Source organism: Helianthus annuus, chromosome 16, assembly GCF_002127325.2.
Source record: "Helianthus annuus cultivar XRQ/B chromosome 16, HanXRQr2.0-SUNRISE, whole genome shotgun sequence".
NCBI lineage: Eukaryota > Viridiplantae > Streptophyta > Magnoliopsida > Asterales > Asteraceae > Helianthus > Helianthus annuus.
The window spans coordinates 121,738,827-121,759,095 of NC_035448.2; the positions used below are offsets into that span (position 1 = coordinate 121,738,827).

Genomic DNA, 20,269 nt, shown 5'->3' on the forward strand with positions numbered 1-20,269 from the left:
TCTACTGCTAACTAACTAACAAATTCACGAAAATCAAGCACTTGAGACGTTACATTAATATATCATTTTAATCATTTCGAATATAAGAAATCATACAACAAATCAAGCACATACCAAAATTCGACACTAACAAGCTTCTCAAAGTAAATTCAAGCTCAGATCCACAAACACTTTCAAAAAACTTCTTAACAAGAAGAAGAATCAAGAAATTTCACTCATCTACCACTAAAATCAGATTACTTACACGTGTTGTTTATCTTATTTACACATGTGTAAATATCTTATTTACACATGTGTAAACAACTTATTTATACATGTGTAAACAACTTATTTACACATGTTTACACATGTTTACACATGTGTAAACAGATTACTTACACATGTGTAAACAGATTACTTACACATGTGTAAACATCTTATTTACACATGTGTAAATATCTTATTTACACATGTGTAAACAACTTATTTTTACAGTAAACACATGTGTAAACAGATTACTTACACATGTGTAAACATCTTTACACTTATTTACACATGTGTAAACAGATTACACTTTCACATGTTTGTGTAAATAGATTATTTACACATGTGTAAACAACTTATTTACACATGTTTACACATGTGTAAACACATGTGTAAACAGATTACTTACACGTGTAAACATCTTATTTACACATGTGTAAACTTTTATTATATATTTTTTATATTACAAACCTTCACATGTGGCAACTTCGAGTTTATTTGTCTGTTTTTCAGCAACCTTTTTCACCATCTGTTTTTCCCTTTTTTCTGTTAAACAATAGAAAGCAGTTAAGAACATGTATAAACAGCCTACGTAAACATGTGTAAACAGCTTACTTACACATGTGTAAACAGCTTACTTACACATGTGTAAACAACTTATTTACACATGTGTAAGTGTCTTAATTACACAAATTCAATATTAACTATGACTATTTACACATGTGTAAACATCTAACTTTATGATGTGTTTTATTACAAACCTGCAAGCAATTCTTTAATCATCTCATTCCTTTGTCTTCTTAAAACCATCTTCAGATTCACTGAACTTTCTGTTGAAATCAAAGAATTTAACCACAAGTTTATTTTATTTTTTAATGATCTATGAAAATGCATTTGTCTTACCTAATTGTCTTTCTAGTTCAGCATCCATTTCTGATAATGTATTAACTCGATCCACATTCAATGACACTTCAGAATCTGTAACCAAAAGTAGACAAAATTTATTGTTTGCTTTCAAAACTGTTATTCAAGTAATTATTGTTACTTGCCTGTTTCGTCATTGGTCTCAGAACTATCATCATCAATTATGTCTGGATTTGTTTTTGTATTTGAGAAACTTTTTGTTTTTATCCTTAATATCCGTGGACTTTTTCGACCTGTAAATATAGTGTATTAATACTTCATATTCTACAATATATCTTTATAAATCCGAGATTAATGTTTTAGGATGCTTACTTGCCATACTTCCTTTTTTGCCTGTAGAATCTTCTGATAACAATACCATTAGACTTCGAAAAGCAGTCTATTCAAGTCGAGTCATCAGTAAACATATGAGTAAACTAAGCAAGAAAGTAAAATAGCCCAACGAATACAAATATACAACAATCAACGCATCAACCAGTCCAAAATTAAACAGTATTACAATGCACTATAGCAGTTGCAAAATAAGCTTCAAACCCTAACTAATCAATAAACTCTTCACTAGTTACCAAACAGCCACCACCTCATTCATCGCTTTATTATACACAAATCCATAACTTCATATAACTAATTTACACAAATCGCTTTATTATCTACATTCCACTTAATTCAGCTATCTATTCTATATACACACATTACATATCTACTACAGTCCTGATCAGTTAAATTATGAACAATTTTGTTAACATATTTTAACAAATACATATGCAAATCCGAATTCACCACTAATTAGTAGCTAAATGCACTCTTATAATCACGAAAACCTAATATACTGAAGTCCTCAAGGCAAACACAACAGCTGGAATGCATGAATTCATCAGAAATTACAAACCAAAAACGATAATCAAGTACGAATATAACAACACATAAATATTGACCAACTACTTTCAAACTACAATATGTAACAACACATAAATATTGACCAAAAAGCACAAAATCGGACTCTATAAGTAGGTTTCGAGTGGTGCGATTGCATAACAGATAGAAGGGGGAAGATGAGAGGCGTACCGAGTGGATGAATCGGCAGATTTTTTAGCTTCAAATCGAGTGTTCGTCGGTGTTTCTGGTGCAGATATCAACGGTTGAGGGTTTCGAGAAATGGGGAAGCAGAATCCGTTGCTGCGTTTGGTGAATGATCGAGAAGATGGATTATGTGTGTTTTGGACGGTGTCTCTAGTGCAGATATCAATGATTGAGGGTTTCGAGAAATGGGGAAGGAGAAACCGTTGCGTATGGTGAATGATTCTAGAAGATGGATTTTGTGTGTGTGGAATCAACGATTGAGGGTTTCGAGAAATGGGGAAGGAGAAACCGTTGCGTATGGTGAATGATTCTAGAAGATGGATTTTGTGTGTGGACAATAATACCCTTTTCTATTTTACTTCAGCTTTTTTTCTTTTCATTTAAACCCAACTAATCTTAGCCATTAATCTAGGATGATCTATGATTGAGATTTGTTCTCATAGTTCTCACAAAATTTAGTGTTCTCAAGATAACCCTCCCCTATATATATATATATATATATATATATATATATATATATATATATATATATATATATATATAGGGTCAGGATTTAGAGAGAACTGTGAAAAGTGTGAGAACGGTGAGAACGATTTTGGTGGTGACATATGACATTGATGTTAAATTACACTAAGGGGTAATATTGTTAAAAAAACCCACTTACATGAACTGGGTGTTAAAAAAAACCGCCATAAAAACATCCATTCAGAAAAACACCATGAAAAATTTAAAACGCCATAAAACACTCAAAAGCTATTTTTTTGAGCTATAATTTACAATAGCTCAAAAAAAACCATTTTTTTAACGCCATAAAACACTAAAAAGCTAATTTTTTTAGTTATAATTTACAACAGCTCAAAAAAAAACTATTTTTTAACGCCATAAAACACTCAAAAACTATTTTTTGAGCTATAATTTAAAACAGCTCAAAAAAACCATTTTTTCGAGCCATATACCTCCCAGTTAAAACGCTCAAAGAAACCATTTTTTGAGCCAGCTCCATAAAACGCCATAACAACAAAGCTATTTTTTGAGCTATAATTTACAACAGCTTAAAAAACCATTTTTTAAGCTATAAATTACAACAGCTCAGAAAAACCATTTTTTAGCGAGCTCCCGGAAAAACCATTTTTTTGAGCCATATAACTCAAAAAATGTGTCTAACCGCCTAAATTAATATTTTTTGAGCTCAGAAAAATCATAATTTGTACTGTAAAAACACCATAAAACACTCAGTTCAGAAAAACGTCATAAAAAACTCAGTTGAAAACGCCATAAAACACTCAGTTCAGAAAAACGCCATGAAAATACCTAGTTAAAACACAATAAAAACACATAGTTCAGAAAAACGCCATGAAAATACCTAGTCTAAAACGGCATAAAACACTCAGTTCAGAAAAACGCCATAAAATCCAGTTATTTTTTTTCCGAAAAGTATATCAATAGTATACTCGTTGGAAAGATAAAAAAACGTTGAGTTTTATAGTGTAATTTTTTCCGAAAAATAATCTCGTATAAAAAAGTTATTGTCGTTTAAATATGATGGGGGAAAATGGCATGTGATTAGTATGTGCATCTTTGTTTGAATCTTCCTATTTTACCCCTCCTGATAGTTCCAAGACCCCTATTATTTACAAAAATGTCACCGCATCAATCTCAGCCACAAACCACTAAGATCTTGTGGCTGAGAATCGTTCTCACCGTTCTCACACTTTGAGGAGTTGTGGGGAACAGTCGGGAAACGACTCAAACGAATTTCGATTGGACTCATTCCAGCGGCACTGGAACCGGCTCGTCGAACCTTAACTAGGATCTCTTAACCCTAAACCCTAAATCAATACCCCTAAACCCTAAATATATTAGGGTTTGGCTTTTAGGGTTTAGCTTTAGGGTTTAGGGTTTAGCTTTAGGGTTTATCTTTAGGTTTAGCTTTTAGGGTTTATAGTTTAGATTTTACGGTTTAGCTTAGGTTTTAGCCTTATTTTTTAGCTTTAGGGTTTAGAGTTTAGGGTTTAGGGTTTAGGGTTAAGAGATCCTAGTTAGGGTTCGACGAGCCGGTTCCCCAATGAACCTAATCGGAGTTCATTTGAGTCGGTTCCCCGCTGTTTCCCACTTTTTTAGTGTTCCCCAATGAACCTTCCCCTATATATATATATATATATATATATATATATATATATATATATATATATATATATATATATATGGAGGGACTCATGCGAGAACCACCCTTATTGTGAGAACCTTGAGAACCAATGTGAACACAACCTAAAATAGCTAAAAAAAACCTAAAAAACCTAACCCCCCCCCCCCAAAAAAAAACCTAACCCCCCCCCCCCCCAAAGCTAAATGCTAAAAACTAAAACCCCTAAAAAAACCTAAAAAAAACCTAAACCCCTCTCCCCCACCCCCCAAAAACCTAAACCCCCCCCCCACCCCCCACCCCAAGCTAAAATGCTAAAAACTAAACCCCCAAAAAACCTAAAAAAATCTAAAAAAATAAAAAAAAAATCTAATTTTTTTTTTTAATATTTTTTATGCTCAAATCGCTACTTTTAGTGGCCAAAAAATTTTTTTTTTTTTTAAAATAAATAAAAAATTTTTTTTTGGCTTCGAAAAGTAGCGATTTTTATATAAAAAATATTAAAAAAAATTTTTGTGTGATTTTTAGCTATTTTTAGGCATTTTTGGTGTGTTCACATTAGTTCTCGCGGTTCTCACAATAAGAGGTGGTTCTCGCATGATCTTCTCCCTATATATATATATATATATATATATATATATATATATATATATATATATATATATAGGGTAAGGTTCATTTGAGAACCACCCTTATTGCGAGAACCGCGAGAACCAATGTGAACACAAAAAAATACCTAAAAAATCCAAAAAACCAACAAATTTTTTTTCTTTTTTTTTTAATATTTTTCTAATAAAAATCGCTATATTTTGTTACAAAAAAAACGTTTTTTTTTTCGAGTAACAGTTATGGATGCACATGTGCATATGTATCATTTTTTGGACAAATTCCATAATATATTACCAGTAGTAGAAAAATGCACTTTCATTTACACTACCCTATGTAATACACTACTTTTTATATTACCAATATTATAAATGCACATGTGCATCTATATGTATCAACATGAAATAAGGTGTTTTGGTACAAAAAGTTTGTGATTTTAAATGATGTAGGCCCATATACATGTGTTTTGGTTAGTTATATCTAGTAGTTGATGATTTTATTATATTTATCACTTTATGATGTAATATGTTGTTTGGATGGTATAAAGGGTGTTGATGTACATATAATAAAGTGAAATATTAGTAATAATATCGTATTATGGATGGTAAAAAGCAATGTTATTGTATTACGGATGATAGGAGGTAATGGTAGTGTAGTATGGATGGTATGATAGATGAAAGGGAATGTGTATTCAAAGTGGTGTACTAAAACACGTTATAACATGTTCATATATATAGATGCACATGTGCATTTCTAGTGTTTTTGATGTTATAACAAGTTCATACATATAGATGCACATGTGCATTTCTATTATTGTTAATGTAAAAAGTAGTCTATTATTAATGATAGTGTAAATGAAAGTGCAATAGTCTGATATTTATAATGAATTACGGAATTTGTCAAAGAAACGACACAAATGCACATGTGCATGGATAACTGTTACTCGAAAAAAAAATTGGAAATTTTTTTTATTATTGACAAAATATAGCGATTTTTCCAAAAAAAAAATAGTAAAAAAATTTTTTTTGGGTGTTTTTTAGATGTTTTTAGGTATTTTTGGTTGTGTTCACATTGGTTCTCGCGGTTCTCGCAATAAAGGGTGGTTCCTAACGGATCCTTCTCCTATATATCTATATACATATATATATATATATATATATATATATATGTGTGTGTGTGTGCGCGCGCATTCACACATATACATACACATACACTTATATATGGTTACCGAGATACAAAGTTACAACAACCAACTAGAGACTAAAAATTATAGATTAACATATTAATAGAATAACATAGTTAAAAAGTTACAATTACAAACATGGTATTACAAAATAATATATTCTTATACATTAAAATGAACATATTAACGTAATAGATAAAAAGGGTTAACGGGTTTTAGAATGCAGATGTTAGAATACGGATTTCGGATGGACAAGTCAATAGATCTCAATGCACCGGTGGATATCAGATTAACGCATAGCGGATTTCAAATGATGCATAGTGTTACAAATTTCTCATTAGATCTTGAATTTACTAATTAACATGAATGAATTAACAATTTACATCTTGCCATAAATATATTAACATATCACACGTTAACTAATTAACGCATTACAATATTTTTTATTACCTTATTACATAGGGTGATGGTATTTGGACATCCCCAAACTTATCCAGACACCCCATATACACCACGTATATCACTATACGCAGCGTATAGCTTTCACAAAGTTCCATGCGTAATTAGTGACTAATCAGCCAAACCTCTATACGCCATGTAAATCTCCATATGTGGCGTATAGCTTTCATAAAATCCCATGCACCATTAGTAATCCATCGGTCACATGCGTATACGCGACGTATAGGTCTATACGTGGCGTATAGTGCTATATGCAGCGAGTATGTGTAGTTTTATTTTTATTTTACTTTTTTACAAAAATTAGTATATATTATTTATCGTTTTAGCAAGTTTTAAGTAAAAAGATTGTTAAAATATTATCATATCATCTAGCGCTAGTCTAATCGAATATACTATTGTATCATATCACGTCGTATAGTCTAATCTAGTCTAATATAATCTAATATAGTATCGTATCATATCGTCTAGCCTAATATAGTATCGTATTGTATCATATTGGTGTCATATAATATAATATAGGTCCCATTGAGGTCTCGTATAGGTCTTCAGATGTAGTATAGGTCTCGTATAGGTAGGGTTCGTAATTTCAAACAGGAACACGAAATGACACAACCTTAACAGGTTCGTGTTTGACTTTTAATATGTTTCGTGTCTTAAACAGGTCGACACGATAAGACTTGTTAATTTTCGTGTCTAAACAGGTTAACACTCAATTTACATATTAAGCACTCGTTAAAACATGTTAATAATTTCTATTTAAAAATTAGGAAGTTGGGTGGGGTTTTGATATATGTGGCCTGAACAAAGGAAAAACATAACCCTAATTTTTAAGTATCAAATATCACAGCTTGCAACCACATCTCTCTCTCAGCTCCACGTCTCCACGATCGGCGTCCACACTCCACCCCTCCAGTGCGTGTTCGTGTCTTAAGAGGCCATATGATATGCTGGTAAGTTTTTTCGTGACTTAACAGGCCGTGTCCGTGTAACCCATTTATTATCAAGTTCGTGTTTGGAAAAACTGACACAGTAGGATTTGTGTTGTGTTCGTGTCTTATCGTGTTTCTGTCTGAACAGATCATGTCTGACATGATATGTCAGTCCTACGTATAGTATAGTACAGTATAGTACATTATAGTACAGCATAGTACAGTATAGTATAGTATAGTTGACGTGTCGAGATGCGTATAGAAATATTAGATATTTTAGGTCGGTTTTTAACACGAAATCAAACTTTTAATTTATAAACAAGGTAAAATACAATCACTTCTACAACATATTAGGGCAAGTGCACCTATCGTTATCGTAGTATATCTAAGGTAAAATACCGAGATCTTCCAAGAACACGAGAGCATTTAATACCAGAGTGTTGTCAATGTCTAGTAACTAACTTAACTTAAATAAAACCAGGGGTGCGTACGACCTTATGGTACCTTTGATTAGATCCTATGTAAGCTTCTGGTATTGAACTAGATCTTACTAGAGGTTTCTTGTATTGAACCAAAGTCAGGTGACAAGTTTCTAGTATTGAATCAGATCTTGGAGTAATAAAAGGCTTCTGATATTACATCAAGATCTTTAGGGAGATTTTTGGTAAACCACCAGATTCGTTTGGGAGTAAAAGTTAAGAAAGGTAAATCAATGGGGGTTGGGTATTTTGGCAAAGTGAAACCAACGAGATTGTTACCAAGTACTTAAGTCTCTGGTAAACCTGAAAGGGGATCACGATTACAAAGGCACATGAGGTAACAAGATCAAAGAAGGATCTATTTTGTTTACTCGATAATATTATTAATTTGGAAGTTATTCGCCTCGATAAGTAATAGATCCTAATCGGAATCATGGGTTTAAGCTCGAAACAACACAAACTAATAAAGCTACAAAAAGATAATAAAAGCAAGATGGCCTTAAACCAATTATCGTTTACTAGTCGAAAGACTAGAGATGGTCGAATAAAGAGCTTATAAAGACAAGAACTTCAAAACAGTCCATCAATATGTTGTGGCAAAATTGAGGAAAACAAGGTAACCTTAATAGGAGACTCTTTCCATTTTATTAAAAAGATAAATACAAAGAACTACACATTTTTCCCACTAATACATTGACTATAAAATATTTACTTTAAATAAGCAAGACTTATCCAAGATAGTCCATTAATTATTATCCAGTCTACTCATGTGCAAAATTTGGTCTATAAAATTTACCTAACTTAGACACACTAGTTAAACCTCGACTCTTCCTAATGCTAGACCACAAGACAGGAAAGTATACTTATCGACTGTAGCATAGCCTAATGAAGTCCGGATATCGAATCCAAGAGACACTAGTGACGTTAAACTAGGTTCCGATTCAATTGACTACTTAATTGGTTTTAATTGTTTGGAGGGTTTTTAATTAATTAGTTAACTAATATTCTAAATTAAACTAAGGCGAACTACACACCAAATGACTAGGAACACGAGTTTGAAATCACTTAGAAGGAGAAACCACCTAGGTAATGAATCCCTTAGAACAAGTAATGATGTATGACTTGACAATAAACTAAAGATTCGATTTTATACCGACTAACTTCTTGTTAACGAGGATGAATCCTATAAAAATAAAAAGATAGACAGTGAATGAAGTGCTAGATAGAAACAACTCTAACTAAAGATCCCAAATCACATAACTATGGAATTGAAAAAAAACACTTAAACAACATTCCAGATGTGAAACTAGTTCCAAGATGATAAACTGAAAACCTAGGACCAACTAGACGCAAATAAATAGAAGAACCCCGAGCTACCAGGTGTCAAAGACTATCAAACAACAAATAAACAACCCTTAGAAATCCCAAATCATATCTCTATTCACTGGAATTGGATGCACACTAATGTCTACCAATTTTAGCTGATTAGTTAACCTTTATTATTTCTAATAATGGGGTTAGAACGAAAATTGATCAGACTAATGACCTAACAATTGATTTTAACGTGCCTGTGGTGAATTTCTTCTTGATAAACACATCCATAATGACAAGTAATCAATTAATCTCAGCAAAACATAAACACACATGTTCATAATCAGTAACAACTCATAACTATTTTAAATCAAACACATCATTGTCGAAGAAATCAAATAAAATTCAAAACAAAAGTTCCAAGTTCATCAAAACCTAGGTGAAAAGATAAAACTAGTTGACAATCGTGTTCGGACAATAAAAAAAACAAAATCAGTAGCTAATATCCTAAATCAAACAAGATTAATTGAAAAGAAACGAAAAATAAAATCTTATGGTTTGCCGAATCTTCAATTCTTCGATTCTATGCTTCGTTCTCGTATCGATTGATCTCCTCTTTCTTAAAATTGCCCTCAAGATCCCTTGGACTCTCTAGAACCTTCGTATACGTATGATAATGTGTTCCATAGCTTTGTTGTTAGTATATGTGTTGGAAAAGTGCTTGAAAATGTGAGTATTTTCATCAAGTGTAAATGTGTATTTTTCCCAAACTTTGGACAAATATATTTTTATTATACTTTGGTTAATATAATTAATATTTTGTGGGTTTGTTATATATGTTGTAAGGGCTTTACAATGCACTAAACCGCGTTTAAATCGGAGCTAAGATAAATGAGATATCGATACTCAAAGTTGGTACCAGAAATAAAGAAAGCTGAGAAAATATAAGGGAAAAGGAGTCGGAAAGTGGAACATGTTCCACACAGGAGGAGGGAAAGAAAAAGGAGAGGCTTATATATGGAAGCCTCCTTCCCTCACTATTCCCTAGCACCTTACACCATTTGTCTTCGCGACCCTAACTCGTAAACGCATGCGTAGTGTGGGGGCAATGTGGCGCACTTTGCACTTCGCACACTCACGTCACCGAGGGTCGCCTTTGTATTTGGCCAAGTGTCCACGGATGATGTGGCATGGCGCGAGTAGTGACTAACCAGGTGGTGTCCTGGTCTGCATGGCAAATCCTACTTGGCACTCGCGTGGCGTAAGGCTCCACATGGTACACATGTGCAACACATCCATGTGTGCACCTTACGGATGACATGGCGCATGGTGTGCCTATGTGGTGGATGATGTGAGGACCATCAGGTTTTACCACAGCGTGGCGCGCGTGACTACTCAGCAGCTTCGAGTGTTCTACAACAAAGGACTGTTTCAAGTCTGCAGTTCGTAACTAACAGTCAAATAGATATAAAATCGAATTCAAAGGTAGAATAAAAAAGCATTTAAAACGTTCAATGAAATTAATTTTTAGACTTTAATTCGGTCAAAATTGTTTCAACTTAGTTTCAGTATAAAACCAAGCAGAAGTCTTGGTTGCAGAGACACCAAAACATACTATGATACACAGTACTCTAACTTTCTCCGCATCCTTTCTGAAACTCAAGTTCAAGGTACATCTTTGGGTTTTTGTCTTCTCGGGCAGTGCAATTGCTCGGGTTGTTGTATCATGGAAACAAATGAGTTCTTCTAGGAGACTCGAAATTTGTTTTAAGGGACCCGTGTCTAACACGATCCTCAGTCAAGAACTCATTTTTGTTAAAGTTTTTTGTTCTTGTATTTCCTTTATTTAAGTTATAATAGTTCTATAATTTACTGTTCTTTTTTCTATATTGTATTTTTTAATAAAAGTGTTTTATTTATTTCTACGTGATGTGTCCATCTTATTCTCTTTATCTATACTATATAATAAAAGAAACCAATATATGATACATGTCATTCATTGGAGCATATACTTACAAATTTAAATTTTAAGAAAAAAATCAAATGCATGAATAATTATTATACAAGTTCAATTCGTATGCAATCTATACTTACCATATAATAAATCTATACTTACTATATAATAAAAGAAATTAATATTATTTACTATATAAAATTACATTTACTCAACCTCTGTAATACATAAGATTTTTAAAGATACATTTTTTTATTTTTTGTTATACAAAATTACATTTATTCAACCCGTGTAATACACGAGGTATTTTAAAGATATTTTTTTATTATTTAGTATACAAATTTACATTTACTCAACCTGAGAAATACACGGGGTTTTAAAGATACAACTTTTTTAATATTTGGTTTATAATGTTAGATTTGTTCAACTCCTGCAATATATGGTTTTTTTTATAAGATATACATATATATTATATTTTGGTATACAAAATTACAGTTATTCACCCGTGTAATACACATGGTTTTTAAAGATATAACTTTTTTTTTATTATTTGGTATGTAAAATTACATTTATTCAACCCGTAAAATACACGAGGTTCTTAAAGATATATTTTTTATTATTTAATAGTTAAAGTTATATTTATTCAACCCGTGTAATAAACGGGTTTTTGGAAATTAGCATTTTTAGCTCCTATTTCTTTTTACATGTTATATATACTAACCTTTTCAATTTTTAATGTTCCAAGTTTACCATTGTACCATATATAATATTCATTTTTAACCTAATAAGTTTTTACTAATTTAAATTTCCTTTAATAACTTTCATTTGCTAACTTTAAACTTAAATAAAGATAAATATCCTATATATTAGTTATCTTTAGTTAAAAGGATAAGTATTCATAATTAATTAAGCATGAGAGAAAGACGGAAAAACCAAAAAGTTAACACCATCTTCAAAATATATAAATAAAATATTAATACATTCGACCACTCATTATTCTCCACCGGCTTTTTTTTTTTTTTTTTTTACTAATTCTCTTCTTTCTCACTTATTTACATAACTTATTTACATGACATATATTATTCCTGCGTATTTTTGTGTGTTATTTTAGCTAAGAAATATCTAAATGATCATGCATCTCTTTATTTATCCAATCCGTGGAATTCACGGGCTTTTAAAGATGTAATTTTTTATTACTTTGTATATAAAATTGTATTTATTCGGCTCGTGTAATACACGGGGTTCTAACCTAGTTTATAACAAAGTAAACCCCTTTTTAATTGTCGTTTCAATATATTTTTCTTGGGCTCCAGTGTTGTCGTCCAATTAAAAAGACTTCAAGCCTAACGTGGCCCATACCCACTTGTGGCTTCATGGATTGCTGTCCATTTGTTTTTTATAATAAAGCCCAATAGCTCTTTTGTTTTGTTTTCTCAATACTCGATGACCATTCACTAAAATAAAACAAGAGTAAAATAATAATATCTAACTTCTCAAATGTGAATCGTAAAATTGTCGAATTGCAATTAGATTTCAACATTTTACTTATCAACCAATTTATTAATTTAAAAATATGATAACTAAATTTATAATTCCTATTCATTTTAGCTCATTTTCATTATAATAATAAAATAATAATAATAATAATAATAATAATAATAATAATAATTTATTAATTTAAAAATATGATAACTAAATTTATAATTCCTATTCATTTTAGCTCATTTTCATTATAATAATAATAATAATAATTATCAAACATCAAATATAAACAAGTTACGGGTAAAAATTTATAAAAAATAACCCTAAAGTTACTCAAAAGTGTAGAAATATTTATATAAAAATATGTATATTTTAGAGCATATCATCAACTAATCTATCTATAAAAAAAATTGGTCAAAATAATAATAGTATTTTGAGTAGTGGAAACGTATCATTGGACGATACTTGATTCTTATCTAAACCATACTACACTCGATAGGTTCACTGCCTGTTGTATGTATTTAGTTGAAGTAAAATTCATTTTTATAAATTGGAAATCTTGATAAACGTGTTCAAAATATCGACTAAAAACACTACCTAAAAACACATATCATATAGTCCTGTATAGGACAATAGGCGTAGTATGGTATGGTATAGTATGGTATCGTATCGTAACATATAAGTGTGGTATAATATAGTGTAGTGTAGTGTAGTCTGGTCTAGTCTAGTACACTTTAGTATAGTCTAGTCTAGTACACTTTAGTATAGTTTAGTGTAGTATCATATCTTATCGTATCATATAGGTATAGTATAAGTCTCGTATAGTCCTCATACATGCCTATAGCTGTAGTGTAGTATGGTATGGTATGGTATGGTATGGTATGGTATGGTATGGTATGGTATGGTATGGGTATGGTATGGTATGGTATGGTATGGTATGGTATGGTATAGTATAGTATAGTATACTATCGTATCGTAACGTATCGTATCGTCATATCGAATCATATATGCGTAGTATAGTATGGTATAAGTGTAGTATAACTCCCTTATAGGACTCGAACAGGTCTATAGGTGTACTATAGTATACTTTAGAACAACATCCTATCATATTATATTGTATTGTATCGTATTGAATGGTGTCATATAATACAGTATAGTGGTTCCATATACGCCTCGTATAGGTGTAATATAGTATAGTATAGTAAGGTATTGTATTGTATAGTATTATATCTTATAGTTTCGTATTGCATTGTATTGTATCATATTGAGATATACTATACTATACACACTTACATACATAGGGATATATGATACTATACTATTTGGCTATATTACACATAATATGAGGCATAGCATAAGGATATACTATAGGGTGATATGCGTATAATCATACATGTTTTTCGTATCAATTTAAACCCATTTTTAATGGTTTTCTTGGAAATATAAATGCAATAGGCTTAATTTAACTTATTTTTATTTCCAGGACAAATCGAGTCAAAATGGACAGACGAAGCAAGAACGAGAGATAAAATGAACTTCTATCACAAAGTTGGCCAGGCACGGGTCGTAACCCTACTATAAAAGACGAAAAGATCCACGTTTGACATTTGAAGATCTCTTGGGACCCATAAGAGTGGATCACACACCGTGCCTCACTACCACGCCCTGTTCTGGTTGTAGTACGAAGATCCTACAAGATCTTGTACTTGGCATGGGTTGTGCTTGGTCACCAACTCTAGCCTATAAATTCCAAGCTTCCCTTTCCATTTTTCCTACTCAATTCTTCCTTCTCCCCTTACATTATACTCTAATTCTACTCCCTTTCTACATTGGTTTTGTAATCATAAGTTTGTAAGAACAACTTTAAGTACATTTCATTCCTGATTAATATAATGCAACCACGCTTGTTAATGAATATAATGAATATCCTTAAAGCCATGAGTAGCTAAAGTTCTTATAGTTAATTGGGGGGGGGGGGGTAACCCCTTGATAGGGAGCTAACAAAACTTTAAACCCGAATTCCTAAACCCTAGGATCTACACCCTAAATCACAAAAACTTAAACCCTTAAAGCGGTCTAACAAACTACATGTGACCATGCATTTGCACCAGTTAGCATCAACGATGGTGCCAAAATGATCAACTCCCTTCTGACAAAGGACAAAAGAATTCCTTTGGCAACATATAACTCCTAGTTAACCTCTTATTTATTCCCAATCATATATCCTTAGGTCTAAGGAGAACAAAATTCCTTGCCTAGGTACAATGTTAGATAAGATCAAAGAATAGCCTTTGGCTAAAGTTAGTTTTAATATGTTCCTGAAATCCCAGATTCGATCTTGTGTAAAGTTGTTAAACTTATTAGACGCTAAAAGTCTACTTTTAACTAAAACAATGTGCGGAATCCATTGTTAAAGCATGAAAATGTGCAAGAATCAGCTAAATAAACACTTTCTTTCATTCAAATCTCCAATTGGACAATTTTCTTTCTAAAAATACAACTATAGAGACATATGCTCTGAAAATGACCAAAATGATGAATGACAACCAACACATGGAATGCCTATGTATAGGGTATATCTCATGCCTGACACAAACCAATGAATCACCCATTCATTATACAATTGACCTACGCATGAGTCATGCGGATATATGACTCATACGTTCAGCATTATCTATGCATGACTCATACGTGGTTACAAAGACTTAGAAAAAAATAACAAAAACAAACTGAACTTTTTCCTTAATTACAGACTCTGACACTTTCAAAACAGAAGACTAAGCTAAAGACACATTATGTACTAACAGACCCCCCCTTGGATTTAGTTGTCGTCTTTGTCTTGCGGCCTTTGGTATTCCGAACATACTTCTTCGCAATTCTCTCGTCTTCTCTCTTCTCGACTTTGTCTTCCAATCACTCCCCACGTGTATCCTATATGCAAAACATATACACACAACTCTTTGGTACTCCAGTGCATGTTCTCTATCCCTCATATCATAAAAATGGGATTGGAGAACAAGACTTCAATATCTTTCTCTGACATATTCACTACCCACATTGGATCATAAATCCGAATAGTTCTCTATTTCTTCTCTTCATATAACACCAGCAGAGCCTCACCAGTTCATTCATTATGATACCACTGCTTTTAGTTCTCACAAACATCTTGTTACATCTCTTGAAATAGTATCTTCTTCAATGTCTTTGATGGTTTGTAGACAAGAGTAATTGACAACAAACCGTCAACTTTCTTAGTTCTTGATCTTATTCTTTGTGGGAAGTGTGGTGTGAAATTCTTCCATTGAGTTCTGCTTTCATACCTCAACTACCTTATGAACCACTGATAATGTCCAGTTTCTTCAATATTTGTCAGCTTTCTTCTTAACAAAGCTCTGACATCCTAATGTGGCAATGTCTTGATACCATTAATTATCTTAAAATACCGGACATGATGCTCTCTTCTGACTCCAATATAGTGTAACTTTGGAAAGACCTTCCAACTTATCACATCACCTTTTGAAATCTTCCTATCTTGATTAAAGAACTTCAGTTGTCTTGGAGGAATACAATTATGTCTAATAGACGTCTTAAACCATTCATCATGTTTGTCCTTTAACTCTTCTTTAAATGGCTTACCTATTGAGCTTTCTTTCTCTTTAATCTTTCTGTTCAATAACTCTTCAGTTTCTTTTTCATTTAGATCATTGAATGTAGGAAGATCTTCACCTCTGTTGTTCATATAGACTTCTTGTTCATCATCCGAAGCATCTTCTACTTCAACGTTGTCAAACTGATCAACATCCGAATAATAACTATCATCTTTATCACTTCTAGCTGGTTCTTCTTTAATAACTACTTTATTTGGTTTAATACCAAACAATTCAGCTACTTGTTCTTTAGACAAGCCGTGTATCAAATCACATTCTTCTATTCTTAATCTTTGTCAAGAAAGTAAGCAAAGAATGGAGTAGCACCAATTGGTTCTTCAACAATCTCTATTTGTTTACCAGACCCTATGAACTTGTGAAGAACTTCCAACTTCATGACTATAAGACATTAATTTAACATCATAGTAAGACTTTATTCTTGTTTCTCCACCATATGTACTAATTTGCTCACTATCTTCACCAACATTTTCAGCAACTTTGCTAGTCTCACTTTTATCATCACCACCATTATCATCTAAACTTTTATTGACCATGTCAACAGCTATTAAACCACCTTTTCCATCACCATCATCGTCATCATCATCATCATCATCATCAAAACTATCATATATGATATCATCTACATCACCATCATTCTCTTCATCTCCACCTCTATTAATTTCATCATCAAGATCATAAATTGCAGCAGTTTGTTGTGCTTTTTCCAATGACCTTTCTTGATTAGTAGCTACTAGGACCTGGAACGGTATTTAGAAGGAAATTTAGATGAAGATAAACTAATTCGGTAGAAATTTTGGTGGCATAATGTTTAATTAACCCGGTTTTATAAGCTTCCGTTCTATACCGAAATAGTATACATCATTAAGCACTGGGAGAGAACACGCACTTTGATCTCCTCTCAAATCCAAAAGTTATGAGTTCTGTGAGGACCGTGATCGCCTTTAATTATGCGCTCCGACTAGTTCGGTTTATCTACAAGCTACGTGCGGAATCCGTGCTAGTGATTGATGTTACACCCAAAATTTGTAAAAGTCTCTATGCCATCATTTAATAAAATTGTTAGTGCGGAATTTAGGTCCCCATTTTTGTTATCTCATTAAGGTGATGAGATAGTTTCATATATTATTTTATCATAATACCATAGTAAGAATACCGTTAATTCACTTAAATACAAGTTTCAAGTTTAATTTAAAACTTTGCTACATGGAGAGGACTTGCTCATCACTTGCATACAACCAATGATTATCATCAATACTACAATTCAAATTGTATAATTGACTTTAATGAAATATCACTTGTGTACCTTGTGTATGATCTTTCTTAGACAATCACATATACAAATCCCAAACCCTCATCTTTATGATCATCGTCAAGCTTCAATAGCTCCCTATTCATTTTCTTGTCTATTTATAGCATTTGCGGTATTATTTAACGTCAACTTACTTTAATCCCTGTTTCCCGTTCACTTAATCACCCTTGACTTTTAATCCTCATCCTCATATCACCCTTGACTTTTAATCCTCATCCTCATACCTGGAAGCGTATAAGCACCCATCATTAGTATAGACTAAGCAAGCATTAACACATATTTAACCATGGAATTTTTTTTTACAACAAGTATATGGACATGGTTAGATTTACGACGTGATCAACATCCCACCGAAACTTCATTGTCTTTTCAACACATGCTTGATTATTTTCCCAGTTTGATTTTTTTTATTATAACCTGTATAAGAACTTTATTATAAAATAAAACCTGCAATCATCTTTATATATTAACCTTTCATATCTTCCCGAACCAACAAATGATGACGTAACCCAAAGATTAAGAACCGTTTTTTGATTATAAAGTCAATCTTCAACTTGGGTTCCATATTAATATAACAGTCACCTTACCTGGATGAACCACCATTTTTTTTAAGAAAACTATGTGCTATCTTCATGTAAGAGAGAAATGGCGACCAAAGCGACACACCTACCGACTGAAATTCAAACCAATCAGCGACGATAATATACAATTTTGTACAATGTACAAGTGGCAGCCAAACGACCAGATATATAGTTTTAAATGCTGGTCAATAGCAACAAATTAAATACTTCTGCACACACTATAATAGCAGCAGTAGCAACAATATGGATACTAAAAAAACATATATTTAACCATATCAATAACAATTATAGTGTCCTTAGTCCAGATGTATAGCTACTTAATAGCACATGCTATTAGGTAGTTATATGCTTGTATGAATAGGTTATGAACTTATGATTCATCCACATCGAGTAGGTACCGTAGATAATAATAAAGTAAGGTTAACTTACATTTGTCCGTAGGAGAGATTGGGTCTTGACTTCTCTTACCGAAGCATTGACTTCCTGAAGTCAACTCGAGTTATGTCAATAATCATAATTTGAAAGAATATATATCATACCATTACCATTACAAAACATGATGGTCACTAGACCTTTAAAAGCCTTAGAGTTATCATAATTTTGTTTATAGAAATTCATTAACAACATGGAAACCACAACATAGTCCATTAAGGTAAATATGATAACTGATTCAAGGCTTCACAACTCAAAGACCTACTATGAGGAGATTCTTTATTCATTTAAGCGTATATTACCCTTTGTTTAGCATCAACACATTTCTTATGTAGTTTATGGACATTTCTCATTTTTTTAGCGATTAAGCTTCCTCCATAGTAAATCCCCCAATTTCATCATTAAAACCCACAAAATTTCTTCAAAATTCCAACATGCAACATAAATTGTTCAAATAAAGTAGATTTCTTGATTATTTTAAGCAATATAATCACAAGATATAGCATCAACAACCAAGAATAAACATAAACCCCAAATCATGCTCATGATTTAACCCTATACATGGACATACTACCAAAAACTTAGGTTTTAGGTTAAATCTTCACTTACCATGTTAAATCCTTTACTAAAGATCAATGGTTGATCTTTTGTTTTATAGATTTCATCTTCAAAAGTTCAGTTTTGTCTCTTCCCATGCTTGTTTTCTGCTTCTTGTCGACACACAACACAAACACACACTTGCACACTCTAAAATGACCCACCAGCTTTTTATTTGACCAACTCTCTCCTCCTTTTTACTAAGTTTTAATCTTTTTGCCAAGACTAGTCCCTCAAGATTAGTTTATATCTTCCATTGATCTAAATTTTATATCCATCCATGTATATTAAACCATTAATAAATCTTTTACTAAACTTATCTCAACAATTTTGAATATCCACAACAATTTATAGATATTCAACATAAATAAAGCCATTCTCTTTAATTTATATAATATAAATTATACCCAAAAATATTGGGATGTTACAATTGACATAAGAATCATGCATACACCGTTAAGATTGCTTCTCATTGATATTTTGCAAAGTTACAGATTCGGGAGAATTTTGGCAGAGCTTCGCATCAAGATACCAAAAGTTACATTTCGTGAGAACCCAAGCCACCTATTTATAGACAACACAGGCCTTCGTACGAAGCCTCTGTGGCTTCGTACGAAGCCAATACTTGGCTTCTAACTAACCAACATACTAGACATGTGTGCCTTCGTACGAAGGTATCACTAAAAGACAAAAAACCAACAAGTTAAATACTATTACATATAAAGACTCGATACTCGACGAAGGCAAGAGGCATATGCATCTACAAGTTCAAGTGCATAACACTATTGTTGTGGGTGAAATTCTGAGCCCATATCCTGGGTAATATCTTAAGTTATATCTTGGCTGTATGATATATGCTCATGCCCGGGATGCTCATTCAGGATATTGG

General features: G+C 32.3%; 1 protein-coding gene across 10 annotated transcripts; it reads right to left on the bottom strand.

Annotated features, from left to right (window-relative positions):
* Nucleotides 1–15,380: 15,380 nt before the first annotated feature.
* LOC110917175 (pheromone-processing carboxypeptidase KEX1-like) lies at nt 15,381–19,531 on the bottom strand. 10 transcript variants are annotated; one of them, XR_004883719.1, is made up of 5 exons: nt 19,393–19,531; nt 18,781–18,834; nt 17,765–17,994; nt 17,348–17,496; nt 15,381–17,198 (listed from the first exon to the last, which is right to left on the bottom strand). XR_004883719.1 is itself a non-coding variant. In XM_035985230.1 (4 exons), exons 3-4 carry the CDS (start codon nt 17,321–17,323, stop codon nt 16,797–16,799), a joined length of 420 nt encoding a protein of 139 aa, XP_035841123.1. In that variant the 5' UTR covers nt 17,324–17,994; nt 18,781–18,834; nt 19,393–19,531; the 3' UTR covers nt 15,381–16,796. The 10 variants fall into 10 exon arrangements, 1 of the variants encoding a protein (XP_035841123.1); XR_004883715.1 differs by adding an exon at nt 18,358–18,443 and having other exon boundaries at nt 17,306–17,994; XR_004883717.1 differs by having other exon boundaries at nt 15,381–17,496.
* Between the last annotated feature and the right edge of the window lie 738 nt (nt 19,532–20,269).